The 25,425-nt window shown below is 48.2% G+C and overlaps 1 protein-coding gene across 2 annotated transcripts in view; it reads left to right on the top strand.

Moving 5' to 3' along the window:
* TRIO (trio Rho guanine nucleotide exchange factor) overlaps positions 1 to 25,425 on the top strand; it is a 1,426,902-nt gene that overhangs the window by 1,294,726 nt on the left and 106,751 nt on the right. For both annotated transcript variants that reach the window (XM_063922713.1, XM_063922714.1), the window contains exon 42: positions 7,585 to 7,674. In XM_063922713.1, coding sequence (XP_063778783.1) covers positions 7,585 to 7,674 — 90 coding nt within the window. The remainder of the gene's footprint in view (positions 1 to 7,584; positions 7,675 to 25,425) is intronic.

The raw sequence follows: 25,425 nt of genomic DNA, 5'->3' as shown, positions 1-25,425 counted from the left end.
TGCGGACTGTAACTTGCAGTGTATTATTGCTGGTTAAATTTGTTTACACGCGGGTTGTGTTTTAGTTGTATTCAGCTTGTTGCTGCTGTTAATTCATACTGTTATCTGGTTTCCTGATACTCCGGTTGTACGGTATGTTTGTGGTGTGGGCTGGTATGTTTATCGCCCTTGGTTTAAACAAAAATCCTTTCCCCGAAATGTCCGTCTCTCCTGGACACAGTTCCTATAACTGAGGACTGGAGGAGGGGCATAGAGGGAGGAGCCAGTTCACACCCAGTCGTAGTCTTTTCAGTGTGCCCAAGCTCCTGCGGATCCCGTCTATACCCCATGGTCCTTTTGGAGTCCCCAGCATCCTCTACGGACTAGGAGAAAAGGATTTACCGGCAGGTACTAAAATCCTATTTCTCTAACGTCCTAGTGGAAGCTGGGGACTCCATAAGGACCGTGGGAATAGACGGGCTCCGCAGGAGACAGGGCACTTTAAGAAAGAATTTGGATACTGGTGTGCTCTGGCTCCTCCCTCTATGTCCCTCCTCCAGACCTCAGTTTGAATCTGTGCCCGGACGAGCTGGGTGCTACTTAGTGAGCTCTCCTGAGCTTGCTATAAGAAAGTATTTTTCTAGGTTTTTTTATTTTCAGAGAGATCTGCTGGCAACAGACTCTCTGCAGCGTGGGACTGAGGGGAGAGAAGCAGCCCTACTCACTGAAGATAGTTCCTGCTTCTTAGGCTACTGGACACCATTAGCTCCAGAGATCGTACACAGGATCTCACCCTTTGTCGTCCGATCCCGGAGCCGCGCCGCCGCCCCACTCGCAGAGCCGGAAGACAAAAGTCGGTGACAGAAGCAAGAAGACTTCGAAATCGGCGGCAGAAGACTCCAGTCTTCAAACTGAGGTAGCGCACAGCACTGCAGCTGTGCGCCATTGCTCCCACATTAAACCCACATACTCCGGTCACTGTAGCGTGCAGGGCGCAGTGGGGGGCGCCCTGGGCAGCAATTAGGAACCTCTTGGCAAAAAGTGAGCATATATACAGTTGGGCACTGTATATATGCATGAGCCCCCGCCATTATTTTACACAGAAACGCGGGACAGAAGCCCGCCGCTGAGGGGGCGGGGCTTCTTCCTCAGCACTCACCAGCGCCATTTTCTCTCCACAGCTCCGCTGAGAGGAAGCTCCCCAGGCTCTCCCCTACAGAAACACGGTAGAAGAGGGTAAAAAGAGAGGGGGGGGCACATAAATTAGGCGCATAATCTTTATATACAGCAGCTACTGGGTTAACACTAAGTTACTGTGTGATTCCTGGGTCATATAGCGCTGGGGTGTGTGCTGGCATACTCTGTCTCTCCAAAGGGCCTTGTGGGGGAACTGTCTTCAAAAAGAGCATCCCTTGTATGTGTGTGGTGTGTCGGTACGCTTGTTTCGACATGTTTGACGATGAAGGCTATGTGGAAGCAGAGCGGGAGCAAATGAATGTGGGGACGGCGCCGACACCTGATTGGATGGATATGTGGAAGGTTTTAAATGATAATGTTAATTCCTTGCATAAAAAAGTTGAAACCTTAGGACAGTCTGGGTCGCAGCCCATGCCTGATCCTATGTCGCAGAGGCCGTCAGGGTCTCAGAAGCGCCCACTATCCCAAATTGTTGACACAGACACCGACACGGAGTCTGACTCCAGTGTCGGCTATGATGATGCAAAGTTACAGCCTAAATTGGCTAAAGCTATACGTTACATGATTATAGCAATGAAGGAGGTGTTGCACATCACAGAGGAAACCCCAGTCCCTGACAAGAGGGTTCATATGTATGGGGAAAAAAGGTCACCTTTCCCCCTTCACATGAGCTAAATGAGTTATGTGAAAAGGCTTGGGAATCTCCAGATAAAAAAACTGCAGATTTCCAAACGGATGCTTATGGCGTATCCTTTCCCGCCAACGGACAGTTTACACTGGGAATCCTCCCCTAGGGTGGACAAAGCTCTAACACGCTAATCCAAGAGGGTAGCCCTGCCGTCACAGGATACGGGCACCCTAAAAGATGCTGCGAATAGAAAGCAAGAGGGTACCCTGAAGTCCATTTACACACATTCAGGCCTGGGTGTGTAGTGCTGTAGCAGCATGGACGGATACCTTATCTGAGGATCTGGATACCTTAGACAAGGATACTATATTAATGACCCTGGGGCATATAAAAGACGCTGTCCTGTATATGAGAGATGCTCAAAGAGACATTAGCCTACTGGGTTCTAGAATAAATGCAATGTTGATTTCTGCCAGAAGGGTCCTGTGGACTCGGCAATGCACAGGCGATGCCGAATCAAAAAGGCACATGTAGGTTTTACCTTACAAGGGTGAGGAATTGTCTGGGGAGGGTCTCTCTGACCTGGTCTCCACAGCTACTGCTGGAAAGTCAAATTTTTTGCCATATGTTCCCTCACAACCTAAGAAAGCACCGTATTACCAAATGCAGTCCTTTCGTTCACAAAAAGGCAAGGAAGTCCGAGGTGTGTCCTTTCTTGCCAGAGGCAAGGGTAGAGGAAGGAAGCTGCACAACACAGCTAGTTCCCAGGAACAGATGTCCTCCCCAGCTTCTACTAAATCCACCGCATGACGCTGGGGCTCCACAGGCGGAGCTAGGCCCGGTGGGGGCGCGTCTCCGAAATTTCAGCCACAAGTGGATTCACTCCCAGGTGGATCCCTGGGTAATAGAGATTGTGTCTCAGGGATACAAGCTGGAATTCGAAGAGATGCCCTCTCACCGATACCTCAAATCGTCGGCCCTACCAGCTTCCCCCTTAGAGAGGGAAATTGTGTTAGCTGCAATTCACAGATTGCATCTTCAACAGGTGGTGGTCAAGGTTCCCCTCCTTCAACAAGGAAAGGGTTATTATTCGACCATGTTTGTGGTTCCGAAACCGGACGGTTCGGTCAGACCCATATTGAATTTAAAATCCCTGAACATGTACCTGAAAAGGTTCAAGTTCAAGATGGAATCGCTCAGAGCGGTCATCGCAAGCCTGGAAGAGGGGGATTTTATGGTGTCTCTGGACATAAAGGATGCATACCTTCATGTCCCCATTTATCCACCTCATCAGGCGTACCTCAGATTTGTGGTACAGGATTGTCATTACCAATTCCAGACGTTGCCGTTTGGTCTCTCCACGGCACCGAGAATTTTTACCAAGGTAATGGCGGAAATGATGGTGCTCCTGCGAAAGCAAGGGGTCACAATTATCCCATACTTGGACGATCTCCTCATAAGGGAGAGGTCCAGAGAGCAGTTGCTGATCAGCGTAGCACGCTCTCGGGAAGTGTTACAACAGCACGGCTGGATTCTAAATATTCCAAAGTCGCAGCTGATTCCTACGACGCGTCTGCCCTTCCTGGGCATGATTCTGGACACAGATCAGAAGAAGGTTTTTCTCCCGACGGAGAAGGCTCAGGAACTCATGACACTGGTCAGAGACCTCTTCAAACCAAAACAGGTGTCGGTGCTTCACTGCACGCGAGTCCTGGGAAAGATGGTGGCAGCATACGAGGCCATTCCCTTCGGCAGGTTCCATGCGAGGACCTTTCAATGGGATCTGTTGGACAAGTGGTCCGGACACATGTACAGATGCATCGGCTGATCACCCTATCCCCCAGGGCCAGGGTGTCTCTTCTGTGGTGGCTGCAGAGTGCTCACCTTCTCGAGGGCCGCAGATTCGGCATTCAGGACTGGGTCCTGGTGACCACGGATGCAAGCCTCCGAGGGTGGGGGGCAGTCACACAGGGAAGAAATTTCCAAGGTCTGTGGTCAAGTCAGGAGACTTGCCTTCACATCAATATCCTGGAACTAAGGGCCATATACAACACCCTAAGTCAAGCGGAGACCCTGCTTCGCGACCAATCGGTGCTGATTCAGTCTGACAACATCACCGCAATGGCTCATGTAAACCGCCAAGGCGGCACAAGGAGCAGGGTGGCGATGGCGGAAGCCACCAGAATTCTTCGCTGGGCGGAGAATCACGTAGGAGCACTGTCAGCAGTGTTCATTCCGGGAGTGGACAACTGAGAAGCAGACTTCCTCAGCAGGCACGACCTCCACCAGGGAGAGTGGGGACTTCATCAAGAAGTCTTCACACAGATTGCATGTCGGTGGGAACTGCCACAGGTGGACATGATGGCATCCCGCCTCAACAAAAAGCTACAGAGGTATTGCGCCAGGTCCAGAGACCCTCAGGCGATAGCTGTAGACGCACTAGTGACACCATGGGTGTTCCAGTCGGTTTATGTATTTCCTCCTCTTCCTCTCATACCCAAGGTGCTGAGAATCATAAGAAAAAGAGGAGTGAGAACAATACTCATTGTTCCGGATTGGCCAAGAAGGACTTGGTATCCAGAGCTGCAAGAAATGCTCACAGAGGACCCATGGCCTCTGCCTCTAAGACAGGACCTGTTGCAACAGGGGCCCTGTCTGTTCCAAGACTTACCGCGGCTGCGTTTGACGGCATGGCGGCTGAACGCCGGGTCCTAGCAGAAAAAGGCATTCCGGATGAGGTTATTCCTACGCTGATAAAGGCTAGGAAAGACGTAACGGCTAAACATTATCACCGTATATGGCGAAAAAATGTTGCTTGGTGTGAGGTCAGGAATGCCCCTACGGAAGAATTCCAGCTGGGCAGGTTTCTTCACTTCCTACAGTCGGGAGTGACTTTGGGCCTAAAATTAGGTTCCATTAAGGTCCAGATTTCGGCCCTATCCATTTTCTTTCAAAAAGAACTGGCTTCTCTTCCTGAAGTCCAGACGTTTGTAAAAGGAGTGCTGCATATTGAACCTCCTTTTGTGCCTCCAGTGGCACCTTGGGATCTTAACGTGGTGTTGAGTTTCCTGAAGTCACACTAGTTTGAGCCACTCAAAACCGTGGAGTTAAAATTTCTCACATGGAAGGTGGTCATGCTATTAGCCTTGGCTTCAGCTAGGCGTGTGTCAGAATTAGCGGCTTTGTCACATAAAAGCCCCTATCTGGTTTTTCATAGGGACAGGGCAGAATTGCGGACCCGTCCACAATTTCTGCCAAAAGTGGTGTCATCTTTTCATATGAACCAACCTATTGTGGTGCCTGTGGCTACTCGTGACTTGAAGGATTCCGAGTTACTAGATGTGGTCAGGGCTTTGAAGGTTTATGTAGCCAGAACGGCTAGAGTCAGGAAAACTGAGTCGCTGTTTATCTTGTATGCACCCAACAAGCTGGGTGCTCCTGCTTCAAAGCAAACTATTGCTCGCTGGATCTGTCACACGATTCAGCAGGCTCATTCTGCTGCTGGGTTGCCGCTTCCAAAATCAGTAAAAGCCCATTCCACAAGGAAAGTGGGCTCTTCTTGGGCGGCTGCCCGAGGGGTCTCAGCATTACAGCTTTGCCGAGCGGCTACTTGGTCAGGTTCGAACACTTTTGCAAAGTTTTACAAGTTTGATACCCTGGCTGAGGAGGACCTTGTGTTTGCTCATTCGGTGCTGCAGAGTCATCCGCACTCTCCCGCCCGTTTTGGAGCTTTGGTATAATCCCCATGGTCCTTACAGAGTCCCCAGCATCCACTAGGACGTTCGAGAAAATAAGATTTTTCTTACCGGTAAATCTATTTCTCGTAGTCTGTAGTGGATGCTGGGCGCCCGTCCCAAGTGCGGACTTCTTCTGCAAGACTTGTATATAGTTATTGCTTAAATAAGGGTTATGTTTGGTTGCATCAGGATTGATCTAATGCTCCGTTGTTGTTCATACTGTTAACTGGGTAAGTGTATCACAAGTTATACGGTGTGATTGGTGTGGCTGGTATGAGTCTTGCCCTTGATTCCAAAATCCTTTCCTTGTACTATCGGCTCTTCCGGGCACAGTTTCTCTAACTGAGGTCTGGAGGAGGGACATAGAGGGAGGAGCCAGTGCACACCAGTATCCAAATTCTTTCTTAAAGTGCCCTGTCTCCTGCGGAGCCCGTCTATTCCCCATGGTCCTTACGGAGTCCCCAGCATCCACTACGGCAGGGCTGGCCAAACCGGTCCGCGAGATCTACCAACAGTGCATGTTTTCCAGGCCTCCTGGAGATCTGTGGAATTGTCAGTTAGGAATGAATGCAGCACATCTTAATTAGTAATGACTACACCTGTGCACCAGCTAGGTGGTCTGGAAAATGTGAACTGTTGGTAGATCTCGAGGACCGGTTTGGCCAGCCCGGCACTACGGACTACGAGAAATAGATTTACTGGTAAGTAAAATCTTTTTTTTTGGGGGGGGGGGGGGGATTTTTTCTGTCCGAGACTTGTACTGTTTGATATGATACTGTGTGGCCGGACACTGTGGTGGGTGTCTGTAATTTCAGTTATTTGGGAGGCTAAGGCTGTAGTATTAAGTCTAGGAGTTCTGGCACCTATTGAGCTAAACTCATCCGGTGTCCACATTAAATTCAGAATCAGACTGGTAGCTCTGGTTGAGCTCAGAGACTCCAGGTAGTGGGAACTATGCAGGTGACGACTTGGTGCTCTGTTCACCAACAGGTTCACCACTTTCTTGATGGTGTTATCATCCAAAGATGCTAGTTTCTGCCGAAAAGTATTCCGTTCAGCTTTTACCTGAGTGTACCCTTCGCTAGTGTCTGCTTTTGAACGCCTCATGGTCCAGTGTCTCCCAGATTGGATTAAAGAGAATACTGGATTTTTTTGCCATTAAATCCTTATATTAAGTCCCTTCAAAAAATCTCAAAGCCCAGTGTCCCCCAGATGTAACAAAGTACAAAAATACAGGGGTTTTTTATTGCATGCCGCAGAGCATTTATTGCTTTTATTAACAACACAGAGCATGTGCTGTTATTGTACCATTATCCTCTCTTTCTCATTCACCTCTCCTCTTTCCTGCTTACCAGACCAACTGTACTTTACTTTCAACCTGAAGTTCTGCTGCGGGGAAGCTGGGGAGGCTGTTCTCTGACAAAATCTCTTATACTAGTGATACTCCCTATGCGTTCCTCCTGGGCATTACATTAGCAGTATCCGGATGTTAGGTCGACAGTCAATAGGTCGAGCACTATTGGTCACCATGCATTAGGTCATCATGGACAAAAGGTTGACATGGCAATGGTTGACAAAGGAAAAGGTCGACATGAGTTTTTTACAATTTCCTTATATTGTGAACTTTTTCATACTTCCACGTGGAATACGATTGATAAATAGTAACTGAGTGAAGCAAGCAATGCAAGGGTACGTGGTGCACTAATTGCGGTTCTTGGTCATGTTACAGAGAGAACTACACCAAAAACATTAAAAAAACCTCATGTCAGCCTTTCCTCTGTCATCTTTTTTATTATATCGTCCTTTTTCCCATTTCGACCTTGTCCATGTTGACTTTTTGATCCATAACCTACTGAAACACCTCTGAAAGTCATTAATTTTTTTAGAATGTATTTAAAGATAAACTTCTGAAAATTAAACATAAGTTTTACATACTTGTTGGGTTCAAGGCTAAACACCTTTTTGCATAAGTTTACTCTTTTATTTTACTTCAGTATTATTCTGCTAAGAGCTAATTCTTAAATATTGTCTTATCTTCTGCAGGAGAGAAGGTTACACATGTACATCATTTACTGCCAAAACAAACCAAAGTCTGAGCATATTGTATCTGAATACATTGACACTTATTTTGAGGTAAGTAAATAACTTTCTCTTACTTCCTAGGGCAGTGGTCCCCAACCTTAATTGGGGTGTGAGCTACTTTCGGAACAGAGAACCTCTGGAAGAGCTACCCCCCCCCCCCCCCCAATGCGCGCGCATTCCAGTGAAAGTGGGTTTGGCCTCACAGCAGTAATGCCCCCCCCCCCCAGCAGTGCCAGATACACAATGTCCCCCAGCAGTGCCAGATATACAAATAATGTCCCCACCAGCAGTGCCAGATACACAAATAATGCCCCCCCCCCCTGCAGTGCCAGATACACAAATAAATAATGTCCCCCCCTGCAGTGCCAGATACACAAATAATGCCCCCCCCCCTCATTGCCAGATACACAAATAATGTCGTCCCCCCTGCAGTGCCAGATACACAATTAATGCGCCCCGCCCCGCCCCGCCCCCCCCTGCAGTGCCAGATACACAATTAATGCGCTCCCCCCCCCTGCAGTGCCAGATACTCAATTAATGCCCCCCCCCTGCAGTGCCAGATACACAATTAATGCCCCCCCCCCCCCACCCCCCTGCAGTGCCAGATACAAGTAGTACTGACCCCGCAGTTGCCGCTCGCTTATGTGTGTCTGGAGAGGAGAGCCCTGCACTAGCACAGCACGTAGTGTGTCTCAGTCTCCTGCTGTGTCTGAAGTTGTACTGGCGCTTACGTCTCCTGCTGCACGGCCATTTGACATATGGTGCGGATCGCTAGCCAATCAGGAGCTGGCGCACAAGCTCTGGTTGGCTGACGGCCGCCACCATATTAATATGCAGCCACTGCGAGCTACTGAAAAGCGGTGCCGAGCTACCCGTCGGAGTGGAAGGCCTATTTTTCACAGGAAAGGAGTGGAAGGCCTACCTTTCACAGGAGAGGCCTTTTTTGGAGATGAACTCGCTAAATGGATCTCCCGAACTACTGCGGGTAAGTCCACATACCTTTTGCAGCTCCGCCAGCAAGGATGGCCTACTCAGGACCTAATCTACAGTCCTTTCGGACTGGCAAATTTAGGGGCAAGGCCAGAGGTTCTTCTACCGCCACCAGAGGTGCTAGAGGTAAACCATGCAATGCAGCGACTGCTGGTTTACAGGAACAGGGCTCAGGCACTGCTTCCTCAAAACCTTCAGCATGACGGTGGACCGCGATGCCTGGAAGACATGACGATGGGAGCCCGGCTAAAATTCTTCAGTCACGTCTGTATAGGTTCATGCCAGTATCCCTGGGTGATAGACCTTATATCCCAGGGCTACAGACCCAGGTCATTATTCCATTTCTACCTCATCTACACAACAAGGATTACTATTCCAGCGTGTTTCTGGTACCAAAATTGGACGGTTCAGTAAGACCGGTTCTGAACCTCAAGTCATTAAACCCATACTTACATGTATTCAAATTCAAGGTGGAGTCATTGATATCGGTAATCTCAGGTCTGGAGGAGGGGGAATTCCTAGCATCTCTGGATGTCAAGGATGCGTACCTTCACATTCTGATCTGGTCACCTCATCAGGCTTATCTACGTTTTGCACTGCAGGACTGTCACTACCAGTTTCAGGCCCTGCCATTTGGTCTCTCCACAGCACCAAGGGTATTCATTAAAGTGATGGCAGAGATTATGATGTTGCTCCGCAGACAGGAAGTGAACATAGTTCTGTACTTGGACGATCTTCTGATAAAGGCACCGTCCAAGGAACAGCTGTTGGAGAACATTGCCCTCTCAACCAGACTACTCCTGGATCATGGGTGGATTCTGAACCTGCCAAAATCTCAGCTAGAACCAACGCAGAGGCTTCCATTCCTAGGAATGATACTGGACACAGAGTCTCAGAGAGTATTCCTTCTCTTGGAAAAGGCAATGGTAAGCCATTCGATGGTTCGGGCCGTTTTGAAGACGACCCGGATTTCAGTACACCTCTGCATGCACCTTCTTGGGAAAATGGTGGCTTCTTACGAAGCAATTCAGCATTGAAGGTTTCATGCAAGACCCTTCCAGCTGTATCTGTTGGACAAATGGTCTGGATCGCATCTTCACATGCACCAGGGGATTCGTCTGTCACCAAAAGCCAGGATCTCCCTCCTGTGGTGGTTACAGACTTCTCACCTAGTCGAGGGTCAGAAGTTCAGGATTCAGAATTGGATTCTGCTAATCACAGATGCAAGCCTTAGAGGTTGGGGAGCAGTCACTCAGGGGGTGCAGTTTCAGGGAAGATGGTCAAGTCAGGATGTCGTCCTTCCAATAAACATCCTGGAACTAAGGGCTATTTACAACTCCCTTCTGCAGGCCTCATCACTTCAGAACTAGGCCACTCAGGTCCAGTCTGATGATGTTACGGCAGTAACGTACATAAACCGACAGGGCGGAGCGAAAAGCAGAGCCGCTATGTCAGAGGTGTCAAGAATTCTCCTCTGGGCAGCGATCTTCATTCCGGGGGGTAAACAACTGGGAAGCAGACTTCCTCGGCAGACACGATCTGCACCCGGGGGAATGCGGCCTCCACCTGGAGGTGTTCTGTTGGCCTCTCGACTCAACAAGAAGCTCAAGCAGTATTGCTCCAGGTCGAGGGATCCACAGTAGCGGTAGACACCCTGACAACTTTGTGGGTCTACCAGCTGGTGTACATGTTTTCTCCCATTCCTCGGGTCACAAAAATTCTAAAAAGGGAAAAAGTTCTAGCAATACTCATTGCTCTGGACTGGCTGAGAAGGGCCTGGTATGCAGATCTTCTGGAGATGCTAAGCGAAGATCCGTGGCCTCTGCTTCTATCAAGACTTATTACGGCTACGTTTAACGACATGGAAGTTGAACGACTGATTCTTGCCAGGAGAGGGATTCCTGACAAGGTCATCCCGACTATGATCCAAGCCAGACAGGAGGTAACGTCTAAGTATTACAATCGTATCTGGAAGAAATATGTCTCTTAGTGTGAGAGCAGACAATATTCTGTGGGGGAATTTCATCTGGGTCATTTCCTGCATTTTCTGCAGTCGCGAGTTGATGTGGGCCTACGCCTAGGCTCCATTAAAGTTCAGATTTCGTCCTTGTCTGTTTTCTTTCAAAAACAATTGGCTTCTCTACCTGAGGTCCAGACGTTCTTGAAAGGGGCTCTTCACATCCAACCTCTCTTTGTGCCTACTGCGGCACCTTGGGATCTCAATTTCGTGCTGCAGTTCCTCCAATTGGACTGGTTTGAACTGTTACAGGAAGTGGATGTAAAGTACCTTACTTGGAAAACCGTCACACTGTTGGCATTGGCTTCAGCAAGTCATGTGTCCGAACTGGGGGCGTTGTCTTACAAGAGCCTCTACTTGATTTTCCATGAGGACAGAGCTGAACTCAGGACTCGTCAGCAGTTTCTTTGTAAGGTGGTGTCTGCGTTTCACATCAACCAACCTATTGTGGTTCCGGCTGTTACAGACCCCTCTGCTACTTCAAAGTGCTTGTATGTTTTAAGGGCTTTGAAGGTCTATGTGAAGAGAACAGCTCGTCACAGAAAATCAGACTCACTGTTCGTTCTTTATGATCACAATAAAATTGAGTGCCCTGCTTTGAAGCAGTCTATTGCACACTGGATCAGGCTCACTATCCAGCATAATTTTAAAACTCAAAAATAATAAATACCTGATGGCGCAAACTGATATAAAATAAAGTTTTTCTGAAATCTGTCACCTTGTGACCATATGTAAATGGTTCTATTTCGTCTGACCTCAGAAGCCTGTCTATAGTGGCTTCAAAATAACAAGACAAGATTATATTTATAAGAGGTCGCGCTATAGAACCAATTGAATATATCCACACCGGTCTCAGTGTTAAAATATTTATTTAAAAAACATAAACATGGGGCGTGGCCTGACTGGAAATGGAGTAGGACGTGTTCTCCTAGCTCCCCAGCCGACAATATCCTGAGTATATCCTGACACCCCCTGAGTGACTGCCTAAGTGGCCCTGTACGGCTATCTGACTGCCTGCTGTCCGCTCTGGGCCTTGTTTTACTGGGATCCAGTGTCCGGTGTCCCTGCTGGGAACATAAAAAGAGTGAGCTGATCCTGACCTGCATGAGGCCGGCGCCATCTTGGATTGTGCTACCCGGGAGCTGTGCCATTCGTCTCCCACCCGGCTTACCTGACATACCCCGCGGCCGGCGAGTAGATAGCACGGGGGCCCCGCCGCTTGAGCAGCTTGTTACTCTAGTCCATTTCCCCGCCGGACGGCCAGGGCGCTTGTCGCGGCTGTGCTGGCTGCGGGAAGCCGCCGGGCGCCATCTTGCGGTTGGCGGGCCACGTGCACGGAGCTCCGCCACCCGCCCCTGACAGTCCTGGGCTAAATGTGAAACGGCCTGTGTGCCGGACGGAGAGCACCCCCGCTATATACCACATGAGCCCTTGCCCCCCTGAGGGCTATATCACCGGCTGGGCTGATTGTGGGGTTTTCCGGGCGCCATCTTGTGGTTGGCAGCGGGCTCAACTCTGCTCCTGTCCGCACCTCTCCTGCTGGAAGTGTCTCTTTCAAATAGATTGGGCAGCTGGACCTGACTGAGGGCTGGAGACTGATACTGGGAGACCTGCATTGCTCTACCTCAGGAGGGTGCTGTCTGTGCGGGTGGGAAGTTGCCTGACTCCCTGATTCTGACCACAGCTCCCAAACCCACTGTGTCGACACTCAGCAACACTATCAAGAACACTGGTCCTTCTATATATATATATATATATTTGTCCCGCGCCTATTGGCCCTCACACAGCGTGCTAGTGCCTGCGCCCCCTCTCTCTGCCTGCATTGCTTTGATATATAACTGGTTGAATACGGCGGCATTGTGTTATCCAAAATGGTGAAAGGCCGCCAACAAAACGCAGCGGCGGGCGCAATGGAGAAGTTTGTCCGCAATCCCGGTCCCCAACAACAGAGGAGGGAAACTACACAAGCTGAGTCTTCGCCCCCCTCTCCTGCATACAGCTCTGCCTCATCAGAACCGCCCGATGCTGCATTACAAAGAGTGTTGGATGCCGTGACAGCTAGTGAGGCCCGCTTGGCTGATAAAATTGGGCAGGTGCAGTCTGATCTCTCCATTATCCATCAGGACCTACAACGGGTGAGAGAGAGGGTGGGTGAGGCCGAAACCCGTATCTCCAATGTCGAGGATACTGTCAACCCGCTGGGACGGCGTACTGATACTTTGGAGTCTCAGATGACTGATGTGCGCAAAAAATTAACGGATATGGAGGGACGCTTACGTCGCAATAATGTCCGTTTCATCGGTTTGCCCGAGAAGGAGGAAGGCTCATCTCCTGAGGAATTTCTAGAAACATGGCTTCGGAAGGCATTTGGGTCCGATGAATTCTCGCCTCATTTCACCATAGAACGAGCTCATAGAGTTCCGATGCGCCCATTGCCTCCGGGGGCTCCGCCTCGTACCTTCATCGCCAAGTTCCTTCACTTCCGCGACCGGGACACTGTTCTGAAACTTGCTCGCACGAAAGGCCCCCTAAAATGGAACGGGTCGCCAATATCGGTCTTCCCAGACTTTGCGGTGGAGGTGCAGAAAGATAGAGCTCAATTTCTGCCTGTTAAGAGGAGACTCCGGGAACTTGATTTGCCATACGCCATGCTCTTTCCATCACGATTACGAGTGGTAGCTGATGGTGAAACCAAATTTTTTGCGGCTCCTCGAGAGGCGATGATATGGCTGGATAGACGCTTCCCAGCGAGACGGGCTCTTGCTGATCCGTGATTAATTCCTTTGACTATGGTGGCATGAGACTCTATGTACAGGATAAGATTATCTGCATATCTACTGGGGGGAAGCAGGATGTGGAAAATGTTTAAATATCTAAGTGCTGCTCCCTGAGGATGTGATGGTGGTGGGGGGGATAACTACTTGCCTGATTTTCTGTCTCGTTATTCGTCTCATACAGGCCAATTATTATATCCATATTGCTGGGATGCGGGGGTTGGGAGGGCTGGGGGAGAGGAGGGATATATCTGTGGTCCGAATATACCCGATTGTATTTTCTTCCTAAGTCCCGGGGGGTGACTTTGTATGTTTCGCCCCTTTTTCTATTTTATGGGGGTGATTTAGTCTAATGGCTGGGAATGTTTTGTTTGTGTTTTGTTTTCTCTTTCTTAGGGCCATTATATTCTTGGCTCCACCCAGAGTATAACTAGTTGTGTGCTCTGGGCTTGAGCCGGTGTTAGGTTAGGGGATCCAAGTATGCTGCAGATTGGGAGTAGTGTACAGGGTGGGGGGAGGGGGGAAGTTAAAGGTTACGGTTGTTTCTGGTATGGATGTTTGGAATTTGAGTGTGTGTGGCTTACGAATCTATTCATTGAGCGGTGGTGCCTTGTACTTGTATGCAGAGAGGATGGATCTGGCTGGCTGCGGGCTGTAGCCTCTATTATTATCAAAACGACCCCTCATGGTTGGACTTAGGATGTTGTCATGGAATGTGCGGGGACTTAATGACAAGATTAAGCGATCTCTGGTGCTTAGACAAATTAAGCAGTATGCCGCTGATGTGATATGTCTTATGGAGACCCACCTGGTGGGCAGCAAGACCCTAGCCATTAAGAGACCTTGGGTAGGGTGGGCATTCCATTCTACACACACTTCTGCCTCTCGAGGGGTCTCTATCCTTGTAAAGAAGACTGTTCCCTTTGTGATGGAGTCAGTACAAACGGACCCATGGGGAAGATATGTGTTTTTAAAGTGTAAGATCCACTGTACCCCTCTGCTTTTACTGTCCGTGTATGTGCCTCCCCCATACACCTCCGATGTCCTGAAAAAAGTTGCAGGGTTTATGGCCTTGTCACCGGGAATACCCGTGGTTTGTGTGGGGGATTTCAACAATGTATTAGATAAAGCGATGGATAGATTTTCTACCAATCCCTCTGGCCCACATTCTGGTAGAAATTATTTTGCTGATGTTGTGTCGGGGCTGGGCCTGGTGGATCCCTGGAGACTGAGACATCTATCTGTTAAACAATATTCATGTTTCTCACACTCCCACTAGAGATGAGCGCCTGAAATTTTTCGGGTTTTGTGTTTTGGTTTTGGGTTCGGTTCCGCGGCCGTGTTTTGGGTTCGAACGCGTTTTGGCAAAACCTCACCGAATTTTTTTTGTCGGATTCGGGTGTGTTTTGGATTCGGGTGTTTTTTTCAAAAAACACTAAAAAACAGCTTAAATCATAGAATTTGGGGGTCATTTTGATCCCAAAGTATTATTAACCTCAAAAACCATAATTTACACTCATTTTCAGTCTATTCTGAATACCTCACACCTCACAATATTATTTTTAGTCCTAAAATTTGCACCGAGGTCGCTGTGTGAGTAAGATAAGCGACCCTAGTGGCCGACACAAACACCGGGCCCATCTAGGAGTGGCACTGCAGTGTCACGCAGGATGTCCCTTCCAAAAAACCCTCCCCAAACAGCACATGACGCAAAGAAAAAAAGAGGCGCAATGAGGTAGCTGTGTGAGTAAGATTAGCGACCCTAGTGGCCGACACAAACACCGGGCCCATCTAGGAGTGGCACTGCAGTGTCACGCAGGATGGCCCTTCCAAAAAACCCTCCCCAAACAGCACATGACGCAAAGAAAAAAAGAGGCGCAATGAGGTAGCTGTGTGAGTAAGATTAGCGACCCTAGTGGCCGACACAAACACCGGGCCCATCTAGGAGTGGCACTGCAGTGTCACGCAGGATGGCCCTTCCAAAAAACCCTCCCCAAACAGCACATGACGCAAAGAAAAAAAGAGGCGCAATGAGGTAGCTGTGTGAGTAAGATTAGCGACCCTAGTGGCCGACACAAACACCGGGCCCATCTAGGAGTGGCACTGCAGTGTCACGCAGGATGGCCCTTCCAAAAAAACCTCCCCAAACAGCACATGACGCAAAGAAAAAAAGAGGCGCAATGAGGTAGCTGTGTGAGTAAGATTAGCGACCCTAGTGGCCGACACAAACACCGGGCCCATCTAGGAGTGGCACTGCAGTGTCACGCAGGATGGCCCTTCCAAAAAACCCTCCCCAAACAGCACATGACGCAAAGAAAAAAAGAGGCGCAATGAGGTAGCTGTGTGAGTAAGATTAGCGACCCTAGTGGCCGACACAAACACCGGGCCCATCTAGGAGTGGCACTGCAGTGTCACGCAGGATGGCCCTTCCAAAAAACCCTCCCCAAACAGCACATGACGCAAAGAAAAAAAGAGGCGCAATGAGGTAGCTGTGTGAGTAAGATTAGCGACCCTAGTGGCCGACACAAACACCGGGCCCATCTAGGAGTGGCACTGCAGTGTCACGCAGGATGTCCCTTCCAAAAAAAACCTCCCCAATCAGCACATGATGCAAAGAAAAAGAAAAGAAAAAAGAGGTGCAAGATGGAATTGTCCTTGGGCCCTCCCACCCACCCTTATGTTGTATAAACAAAACAGGACATGCACACTTTAACCAACCCATCATTTCAGTGACAGGGTCTGCCACACGACTGTGACTGATATGACGGGTTGGTTTGGACCCCCCCCAAAAAAGAAGCAATTAATCTCTCCTTGCACAAACTGGCTCTACAGAGGCAAGATGTCCACCTCATCTTCACCCTCCGATATATCACCGTGTACATCCCCCTCCTCACAGATTATCAATTCGTCCCCACTGGAATCCACCATCTCAGCTCCCTGTGTACTTTGTGGAGGCAATTGCTGCTGGTCAATGTCTCCGCGGAGGAATTGATTATAATTCATTTTAATGAACATCATCTTCTCCACATTTTCTGGATGTAACCTCGTACGCCGATTGCTGACAAGGTGAGCGGCGGCACTAAACACTCTTTCGGAGTACACACTTGTGGGAGGGCAACTTAGGTAGAATAAAGCCAGTTTGTGCAAGGGCCTCCAAATTGCCTCTTTTTCCTGCCAGTATAAGTACGGACTGTGTGACGTGCCTACTTGGATGCGGTCACTCATATAATCCTCCACCATTCTATCAATGTTGAGAGAATCATATGCAGTGACAGTAGACGACATGTCCGTAATCGTTGTCAGGTCCTTCAGTCCGGACCAGATGTCAGCATCAGCAGTCGCTCCAGACTGCCCTGCATCACCGCCAGCGGGTGGGCTCGGAATTCTGAGCCTTTTCCTCGCACCCCCAGTTGCGGGAGAATGTGAAGGAGGAGATGTTGACAGGTCGCGTTCCGCTTGACTTGACAATTTTGTCACCAGCAGGTCTTTCAACCCCAGCAGACCTGTGTCTGCCGGAAAGAGAGATCCAAGGTAGGCTTTAAATCTAGGATCGAGCACGGTGGCCAAAATGTAGTGCTCTGATTTCAACAGATTGACCACCCGTGAATCCTTGTTAAGCGAATTAAGGGCTGCATCCACAAGTCCCACATGCCTAGCGGAATCGCTCCCTTTTAGCTCCTTCTTCAATGCCTCCAGCTTCTTCTGCAAAAGCCTGATGAGGGGAATGACCTGACTCAGGCTGGCAGTGTCTGAACTGACTTCACGTGTGGCAAGTTCAAAGGGCATCAGAACCTTGCACAACGTTGAAATCATTCTCCACTGCACTTGAGACAGGTGCATTCCACCTACTATATCGTGCTCAATTGTATAGGCTTGAATGGCCTTTTGCTGCTCCTCCAACCTCTGAAGCATATAGAGGGTTGAATTCCACCTCGTTACCACTTCTTGCTTCAGATGATGGCAGGGCAGGTTCAGTAGTTTTTGGTGGTGCTCCAGTTTTCTGTACGTGGTGCCTGTACGCCGAAAGTGTCCCGCAATTCTTCTGGCCACCGACAGCATCTCTTGCACGCCCCTGTCGTTTTTTAAAAAATTCTGCACCACCAAATTCAAGGTATGTGCAAAACATGGGACGTGCTGGAATTGGCCCAGATTTAATGCACACACAATATTGCTGGCGTTGTCCGATGCCACAAATCCACAGGAGAGTCCAATTGGGGTAAGCCATTCCGCGATGATCTTCCTCAGTTGCCCCGTAAGAGGTTTTCAGCTGTGTGCGTATTCTGGAAAGCGGTGATACAAAGCGTAGCCTGCCTAGGAAAGAGTTGGCGTTTGCGAGATGCTGCTACTGGTGCCGCCGCTGCTGTTCTTGCGGCGGGAGTCCATACATCTACCCAGTGGGCTGTCACAGTCATATAGTCCTGACCCTGCCCTGCTCCACTTGTCCACATGTCCGTGGTTAAGTGGACATTGGGTACAGCTGCATTTTTTAGGACACTGGTGACTCTTTTTCTGAGGTCTGTGTACATTTTCGGTATCGCCTGCCTAGAGAAATGGAACCTAGATGGTATTTGGTACCGGGGACACAGTACCTCCAACAAGTCTCTAGTTGGCTCTGCAGTAATGATGGATACCGGAACCACGTTTCTCACCACCCAGGATGCCAAGGCCTCAGTTATCCGCTTTGCAGTAGGATGACTGCTGTGATATTTCATCTTCCTCGCAAAGGACTGTTGAACAGTCAATTGCTTACTGGAAGTAGTACAAGTGGGCTTACGACTTCCCCTCTGGGATGACCATCGACTCCCAGCGGCAACAACAGCAGCGCCAGCAGCAGTAGGCGTTACACGCAAGGATGCATCGGAGGAATCCCAGGCAGGAGAGGACTCGTCAGAATTGGCAGTGACATGGCCTGCAGGACTATTGGCATTCCTGGGGAAGGAGGAAATTGACACTGAGGGAGTTGGTGGGGTGGTTTGCGTGAGCTTGGTTACAAGAGGAAGGGATTTACTGGTCAGTGGACTGCTTCCGCTGTCACCCAAAGTTTTTGAACTTGTCACTGACTTATTATGAATGCGCTGCAGGTGACGTATAAGGGAGGATGTTCCGAGGTGGTTAACGTCCTTACCCCTACTTATTACAGCTTGACAAAGGGAACACACGGCTTGACACCTGTTGTCCGCATTTCTGGTGAAATACCTCCACACCGAAGAGCTGATTTTTTTGGTATTTTCACCTGCATGTCAACGGCCATATTCCTCCCACGGACAACAGGTGTCTCCCCGGGTGCCTGACTTAAACAAACCACCTCACCATCAGAATCCTCCTGGTCAATTTCCTCCCCAGCGCCAGCAACACCAATATCCTCCTCATCCTGGTGTACTTCAACACTGACATCTTCAATCTGACTATCAGGAACTGGACTGCGGGTGCTCCTTCCAGCACTTGCAGGGGGCGTGCAAATGGTGGAAGGCGCATGCTCTTCACGTCCAGTGTTGGGAAGGTCAGGCATCGCAACCGACACAATTGGACTCTCCTTGTGGATTTGGGATTTCAAAGAACGCACAGTTCTTTGCGGTGCTTTGCCTTTTGCCAGCTTGAGTCTTTTCATTTTTCTAGCGAGAGGCTGAGTGCTTCCATCCTCATGTGAAGCTGAACCACTAGCCATGAACATAGGCCAGGGCCTCAGCCGTTCCTTGCCACTCCGTGTGGTAAATGGCATATTGGCAAGTTTACGCTTCTCCTCCGACAATTTTATTTTAGGTTTTGGAGTCCTTTTTTTACTGATATTTGGTGTTTTGGTTTTGACATGCTCTGTACTATGCCATTGGGCATCGGCCTTGGCAGACGACGTTGCTGGCATTTCATCGTCTCGGCCATGACTAGTGGCAGCAGCTTCAGCACGAGGTGGAAGTGGATCTTGATCTTTCCCTAATTTTGGAACCTCAACATTTTTGTTCTCCATATTTTAATAGGCACAACTAAAAGGCACCTCAGGTAAACAATGGAGATGGATGGATTGGATACTAGTATACAATTATGGACGGGCTGCCGAGTGCCGACACAGAGGTAGCCACAGCCGTGAACTACCGCACTGTACTGTGTCTGCTGCTAATATATAGACTGGTTGATAAAGAGATAGTATACTCGTAACTAGTATGTATGTATAAAGAAAAAAAAAAAAACCACGGTTAGGTGGTATATACAATTATGGACGGGCTGCCGAGTGCCGACACAGAGGTAGCCACAGCCGTGAACTACCGCACTGTACTGTGTCTGCTGCTAATATATAGACTGGTTGATAAAGAGATAGTATACTCGTAACTAGTATGTATGTATAAAGAAAGAAAAAAAAACCACGGTTAGGTGGTATATACAATTATGGACGGGCTGCCGAGTGCCGACACAGAGGTAGCCACAGCCGTGAACTACCGCACTGTACTGTGTCTGCTGCTAATATATAGACTGGTTGATAAAGAGATAGTATACTCGTAACTAGTATGTATGTATAAAGAAAGAAAAAAAACCCACGGTTAGGTGGTATATACAATTATGGACGGGCTGCCGAGTGCCGACACAGAGGTAGCCACAGCCGTGAACTACCGCACTGTACTGTGTCTGCTGCTAATATATAGACTGGTTGATAAAGAGATAGTATACTCGTAACTAGTATGTATGTATAAAGAAAGAAAAAAAAACCACGGTTAGGTGGTATATACAATTATGGACGGGCTGCCGAGTGCCGACACAGAGGTAGCCACAGCCGTGAACTACCGCACTGTACTGTGTCTGCTGCTAATATATAGACTGGTTGATAAAGAGATAGTATACTCGTAACTAGTATGTATGTATAAAGAAAGAAAAAAAAACCACGGTTAGGTGGTATATACAATTATGGACGGGCTGCCGAGTGCCGACACAGAGGTAGCCACAGCCGTGAACTACCGCACTGTACTGTGTCTGCTGCTAATATATAGACTGGTTGATAAAGAGATAGTATACTCGTAACTAGTATGTATGTATAAAGAAAGAAAAAAAAACCACGGTTAGGTGGTATATACAATTATGGACGGGCTGCCGAGTGCCGACACAGAGGTAGCCACAGCCGTGAACTACCGCACTGTACTGTGTCTGCTGCTAATATAGACTGGTTGATAAAGAGATAGTATACTACTAATATTATATACTGGTGGTCAGGTCACTGGTCACTAGTCACACTGGCAGTGGCACTCCTGCAGCAAAAGTGTGCACTGTTTAATTTTAATATAATATTATGTACTCCTGGCTCCTGCTATAACCTATAACTGGCACTGCAGTAGTGCTCCCCAGTCTCCCCCACAATTATAAGCTGTGTGAGCTGAGCAGTCAGACAGATATATAATATATATAGATGATGCAGCACACTGGCCTGAGCCTGAGCAGTGCACACAGATATGGTATGTGACTGACTGAGTCACTGTGTGTATCGCTTTTTTCAGGCAGAGAACGGATATATTAAATAAACTGCACTGTGTGTCTGGTGGTCACTCACTATATAATATATTATGTACTCCTGGCTCCTGCTATAACCTATAACTGGCACTGCAGTAGTGCTCCCCAGTCTCCCCCACAATTATAAGCTGTGTGAGCTGAGCAGTCAGACAGATATATAATATTATATATAGATAATAGATGATGCAGCACACTGGCCTGAGCCTGAGCAGTGCACACAGATATGGTATGTGACTGAGTCACTGTGTGCTGTGTATCGCTTTTTTCAGGCAGAGAACGGATTATAAATAAAAGTGGTGGTCACTGGTCACTATCAGCAAAACTCTGCACTGTACACTACTGAGTACTCCTAATGCTCCCCAAAATTAGTAAATCAAGTGTCTAAACGGAGAGGACGCCAGCCACGTCCTCTCCCTATCAATCTCAATGCACGTGTGAAAATGGCGGCGACGCGCGGCTCCTTATATAGAATCCGAGTCTCGCGATAGAATCCGAGCCTCGCGAGAATCCGACAGCGTCATGATGACGTTCGGGCGCGCTCGGGTTAACCGAGCAAGGCGGGAAGATCCGAGTCGCTCGGACCCGTGAAAAAAAACATGAAGTTCTGGCGGGTTCGGATTCAGAGAAACCGAACCCGCTCATCTCTAACTCCCACTCCTCGTTCTCTAGGATTGACCTGGCTCTTCTCTCGAGCGATCTGATTCCTAGGGTCCGGGATAGCAAATATGAGACTAGGGGTATATCGGATCACTCCCCTTTCACATTGATCCTGGATTTTAATTGCTCTAGAGGCCAAGCAGTGTGGAAGTTTAATCCGTTCTGGCTAGTACATATGGGAGATGGCTCCGATTTGGTGGCTGCGTGGCGGGAATTTTTCGAGATAAACAAGGATGGGCAGCCTATCTCTAATTTATGGGATGCGTTTAAGGCCTTTTTGCGGGGAACCCTAATTAAACGAGTGGCTAATTTAAAAACCTTTTTCAGGCACCGGGAATCCGAACTAGAGACCCTAAGTGTTGCTGCAGAGGCTCAATATTTACAGGATTGCTTGGATAGTTCCAAATCTGCATGGTTGTCAGCTCAGGGGGAATGGAGGGAATGTCTAATGGAAAAGACTCAGCATAGACTCCTCTTCTCCTCTCACGCCTTTTACGCCTCCGGGGATAGGCCGGGATCATATTTAGCCTCCCTGGCACGGGGAGAGAGATCCGCTAATACCGTGGTTGAAATAGAGGCCTCAGACGGTACCACTTTATTGCAGACCCCACAGATTGCGTCGGAATTCGTGTTGTATTATAGGCGATTATACAGCTCTAAACTAGACTGTACCCCGATGCAATTAGACGAATATTTACAGACTATACAGCTCCCCTTGCTGACTTGTGAGGCACATGACTTCCTCGAGGCACCTATCTCGCCAGAGGAGATTGTGGCTGCGATCAATGCTGCTCCCAATGGGAAGGCTTCGGGGCTCGACGGCATACCGTCTGAACTATATAAACATCATTTAGATTTTTTTGTCCCCCAATTACTTGAGTTATATAATCAGATATTCACACAGGAATCCCTCCCATTATCTATGGCAGAGGCATTGATTATTGTCCTTCCGAAGCCCGATAAGGACCTTAGGAAGGTTGATTCTTATAGACCTATCTCCCTTCTACCGACTGACATTAAAATTCTGGCCAAAATCCTGGCATGTAGATTAAATCAGGTCATTACGCAGCTCATACACCCAGATCAGACGGGATTTATGCCCAATAAATCAACATCCATTAATCTCAGACGATTATTTACCCATCTCCAGGTCTCCCGTGAGGCACCCTCATCCATAGTAGTATCATTGGACGCCGCTAAGGCCTTTGACTCCGTGGAGTGGGAGTATTTGTGGAGTATCATGCGCAAGTTTGGTATAGGCCCCAGCTTTATCAAATTCGTTCGATTGCTGTATTCCTCTCCCCTGGCTAGAGTGGCGGTGAATGGCTTTGTATCACATTCCTTTCCATTGTCTAGAGGTACTCGTCAGGGATGCCCATTGTCCCCTACCCTGTTTGCTATGGCCATTGAACCCCTTGCATGTCTTCTGCGAGCGAACCCTGAGATTGTTGGATATACAGTGGGCACCATGGAGGAGAAAATAGCTCTATATGCCGATGACATCCTGCTATTTGTGGACCGCTATGCTGAGTCTATGCCTAAGATTTTAGATATTATTAATAAGTTCGGCTGTTACTCCGGGCTTCTGATCAATTGGGAGAAATCCTCCATTATCCCCCTTCAGGGCGAGGTCCCTGCCCCCCCATTGGTTGTTCTCCCACTAAGATGGGTGAACTCCTTTAAATATCTGGGCATTTGGGTATCCAACGACCCTCATAAATTTACTTCCCTTAATATTACTCCGCAAATATCTTATCTTCGCAATAAAGTGAAGGTCTGGGGGAAACTGCCCCTGACAGTTACAGGGAGGGTTAACTTGGTGAAAATGGTTTTTCAGCCCAAACTCCTGTACATACTACAACAATCCCCAATATACATCCCCCAGAAAACTTTCAAACAGATAGATGGTTTGATGTCCTCTTTGGTCTGGGCTAGTAAATGGGCACGGTTGAAACCTAATTCTTTGACCAGGCCCAAAACTTCAGGGGGGCTGGCTCTTCCCAACTTTCGTTTTTATTACTTGGCAGCACAATTAGCACATCTATGGGAATGGGTTAATGAGTCTGACACTTCGAGTCTGCACTCACAGTTGGTATTACAGGAGTACCCAGGTGGTTCCCCACTGAGACTGCTTCTCTGTGGAAGCGTCAAAATGTCGGCACTACCAATCATTAAACAATATATTACTGTTTGGAGGCTGGCGCACCGGATATTGCAAGGACAGGGCATTGACCCTGACACTCCGCTGGACAATAAATATGGATTGACGGAGTTGTGTCAGCTTCAAGTCAGGGAGGTATGGGAACCATGGGGAGTAACTTCACTGGGACACTTATACACTGACGGGTTTTTTAGATCCTTCCAGCAGATTCAACAGGAATTTAACGTCCCCTCTGCGTATTTTTTTCGCTTCCTTCAATTGCGGCATGCTATGTCTGCCCAATTCCCCGATGGCCCGCCGGCGCTTACTGATTCCCCGGTCAAATTGCTATTGCAGACGGTGGGATCCGGTCATTTAGTCTCCAAAATATATGGCCGTTTACTTCAAATGCATCATATAGACCCCCTTAGCTCCCTCAAGACCAAGTGGGAATCTGATCTAGGTCCAGTGTCGGACGATATATGGGAGGGTGCTCTGGGATCGTGCCGGCTTTCAACATCATCTGTCCGATATCAACAAATTCAGTTGTTCGTGCTACACAGGGTATATATGTCCCCTCTGAGACTGTCGCATATAGGGGGATCCCACAGTTCAAAATGCCCCAAGTGTGGCAGTCTGGGAGCAGACTTTTGGCATATGATATGGCTATGTCCCTTGGTGTCGATCTTTTGGGAGGAGGTTATACGTGCCATAGTTGTTACGGGTATCCCCTCTACCGTGCTTACACCTATCTCTTGTATATTAGCAACTATAGATGAGGAAGCTTTAGATCCGCCCAGTCGACGCTATGTTGTAAGCCTCTGTGCTTTGGCCAAGGTTTGCATAGCCAGACTGTGGATGGCTAATGAAGCCCCAGCCCCACAATCCTGGATTGCTCTGGTTAATACCTCTGTCGCACATGAAAAATTTGTATATCTGGCCAGGAATGCGGAAAAAAAGTTTATTGCTATATGGGGAAAGTGGATGAGCTCTCGCTATTTCGCTTCACGGATGAATACTGCTGAACCCTAGATTTAGTTAACTAACCGATATGAGTGTTTTCTGTGGGAGATCCCTGGGGTGAGTGGACCGTGGCCAGCCGGGTTCAAAGGCATGATACCGCCGTGACAAAGTATAATACGATGTATGTACAATATATAGTAAATTTGGGTCATCACTGCTCTGTTGCTATATAGGACTTTGAATGGGATACATAACACCACGTCACACTATGCTCTTTTTGTAATACCGTAAGCATGTTGTTGATTTTATTACTTTTTTATTTGTTTAAGTGTTTTAGTTTAGTTGATCTATGTTTGTTATGTTTGCCATAGGCAATGTTTAAATGTTAAAGCATTGTAAAAACCAATAAAAACTTATTGAATTTAAAAAACATAAACATATAAATATATAGCATGTAATAATTAAGACCAGGTGTAATCACAACACCCTCTAATGTATCAATAATTTTCCATATTGATATATTAAATATAGACTAGACAACAATTTTTTTTTTCCAATACTGAAATGTCTGGCTTTACTATCATGTAATTACTGTGCTTAATTGTAAATACGTCCAGATTGACAGAGGTTTATCCAAGGGTTCAAGGGAGACTAGATTCCCCTGAGCTTAATTGCGCCCGGCTAATAAATTCAAAAGTCACGAGTGATTATGTCCAAAAGTCTGTGTATATGAAATTCAAACGGCCACAGGTAACTTTACTCACTCTGTCCCT

Source organism: Pseudophryne corroboree, chromosome 5, assembly GCF_028390025.1.
Source record: "Pseudophryne corroboree isolate aPseCor3 chromosome 5, aPseCor3.hap2, whole genome shotgun sequence".
Classification (NCBI taxonomy): domain Eukaryota; kingdom Metazoa; phylum Chordata; class Amphibia; order Anura; family Myobatrachidae; genus Pseudophryne; species Pseudophryne corroboree.
The sequence above is the reverse complement of the archived record's forward strand: the minus strand, read 5'-3'. Positions and strand labels throughout refer to the sequence as shown.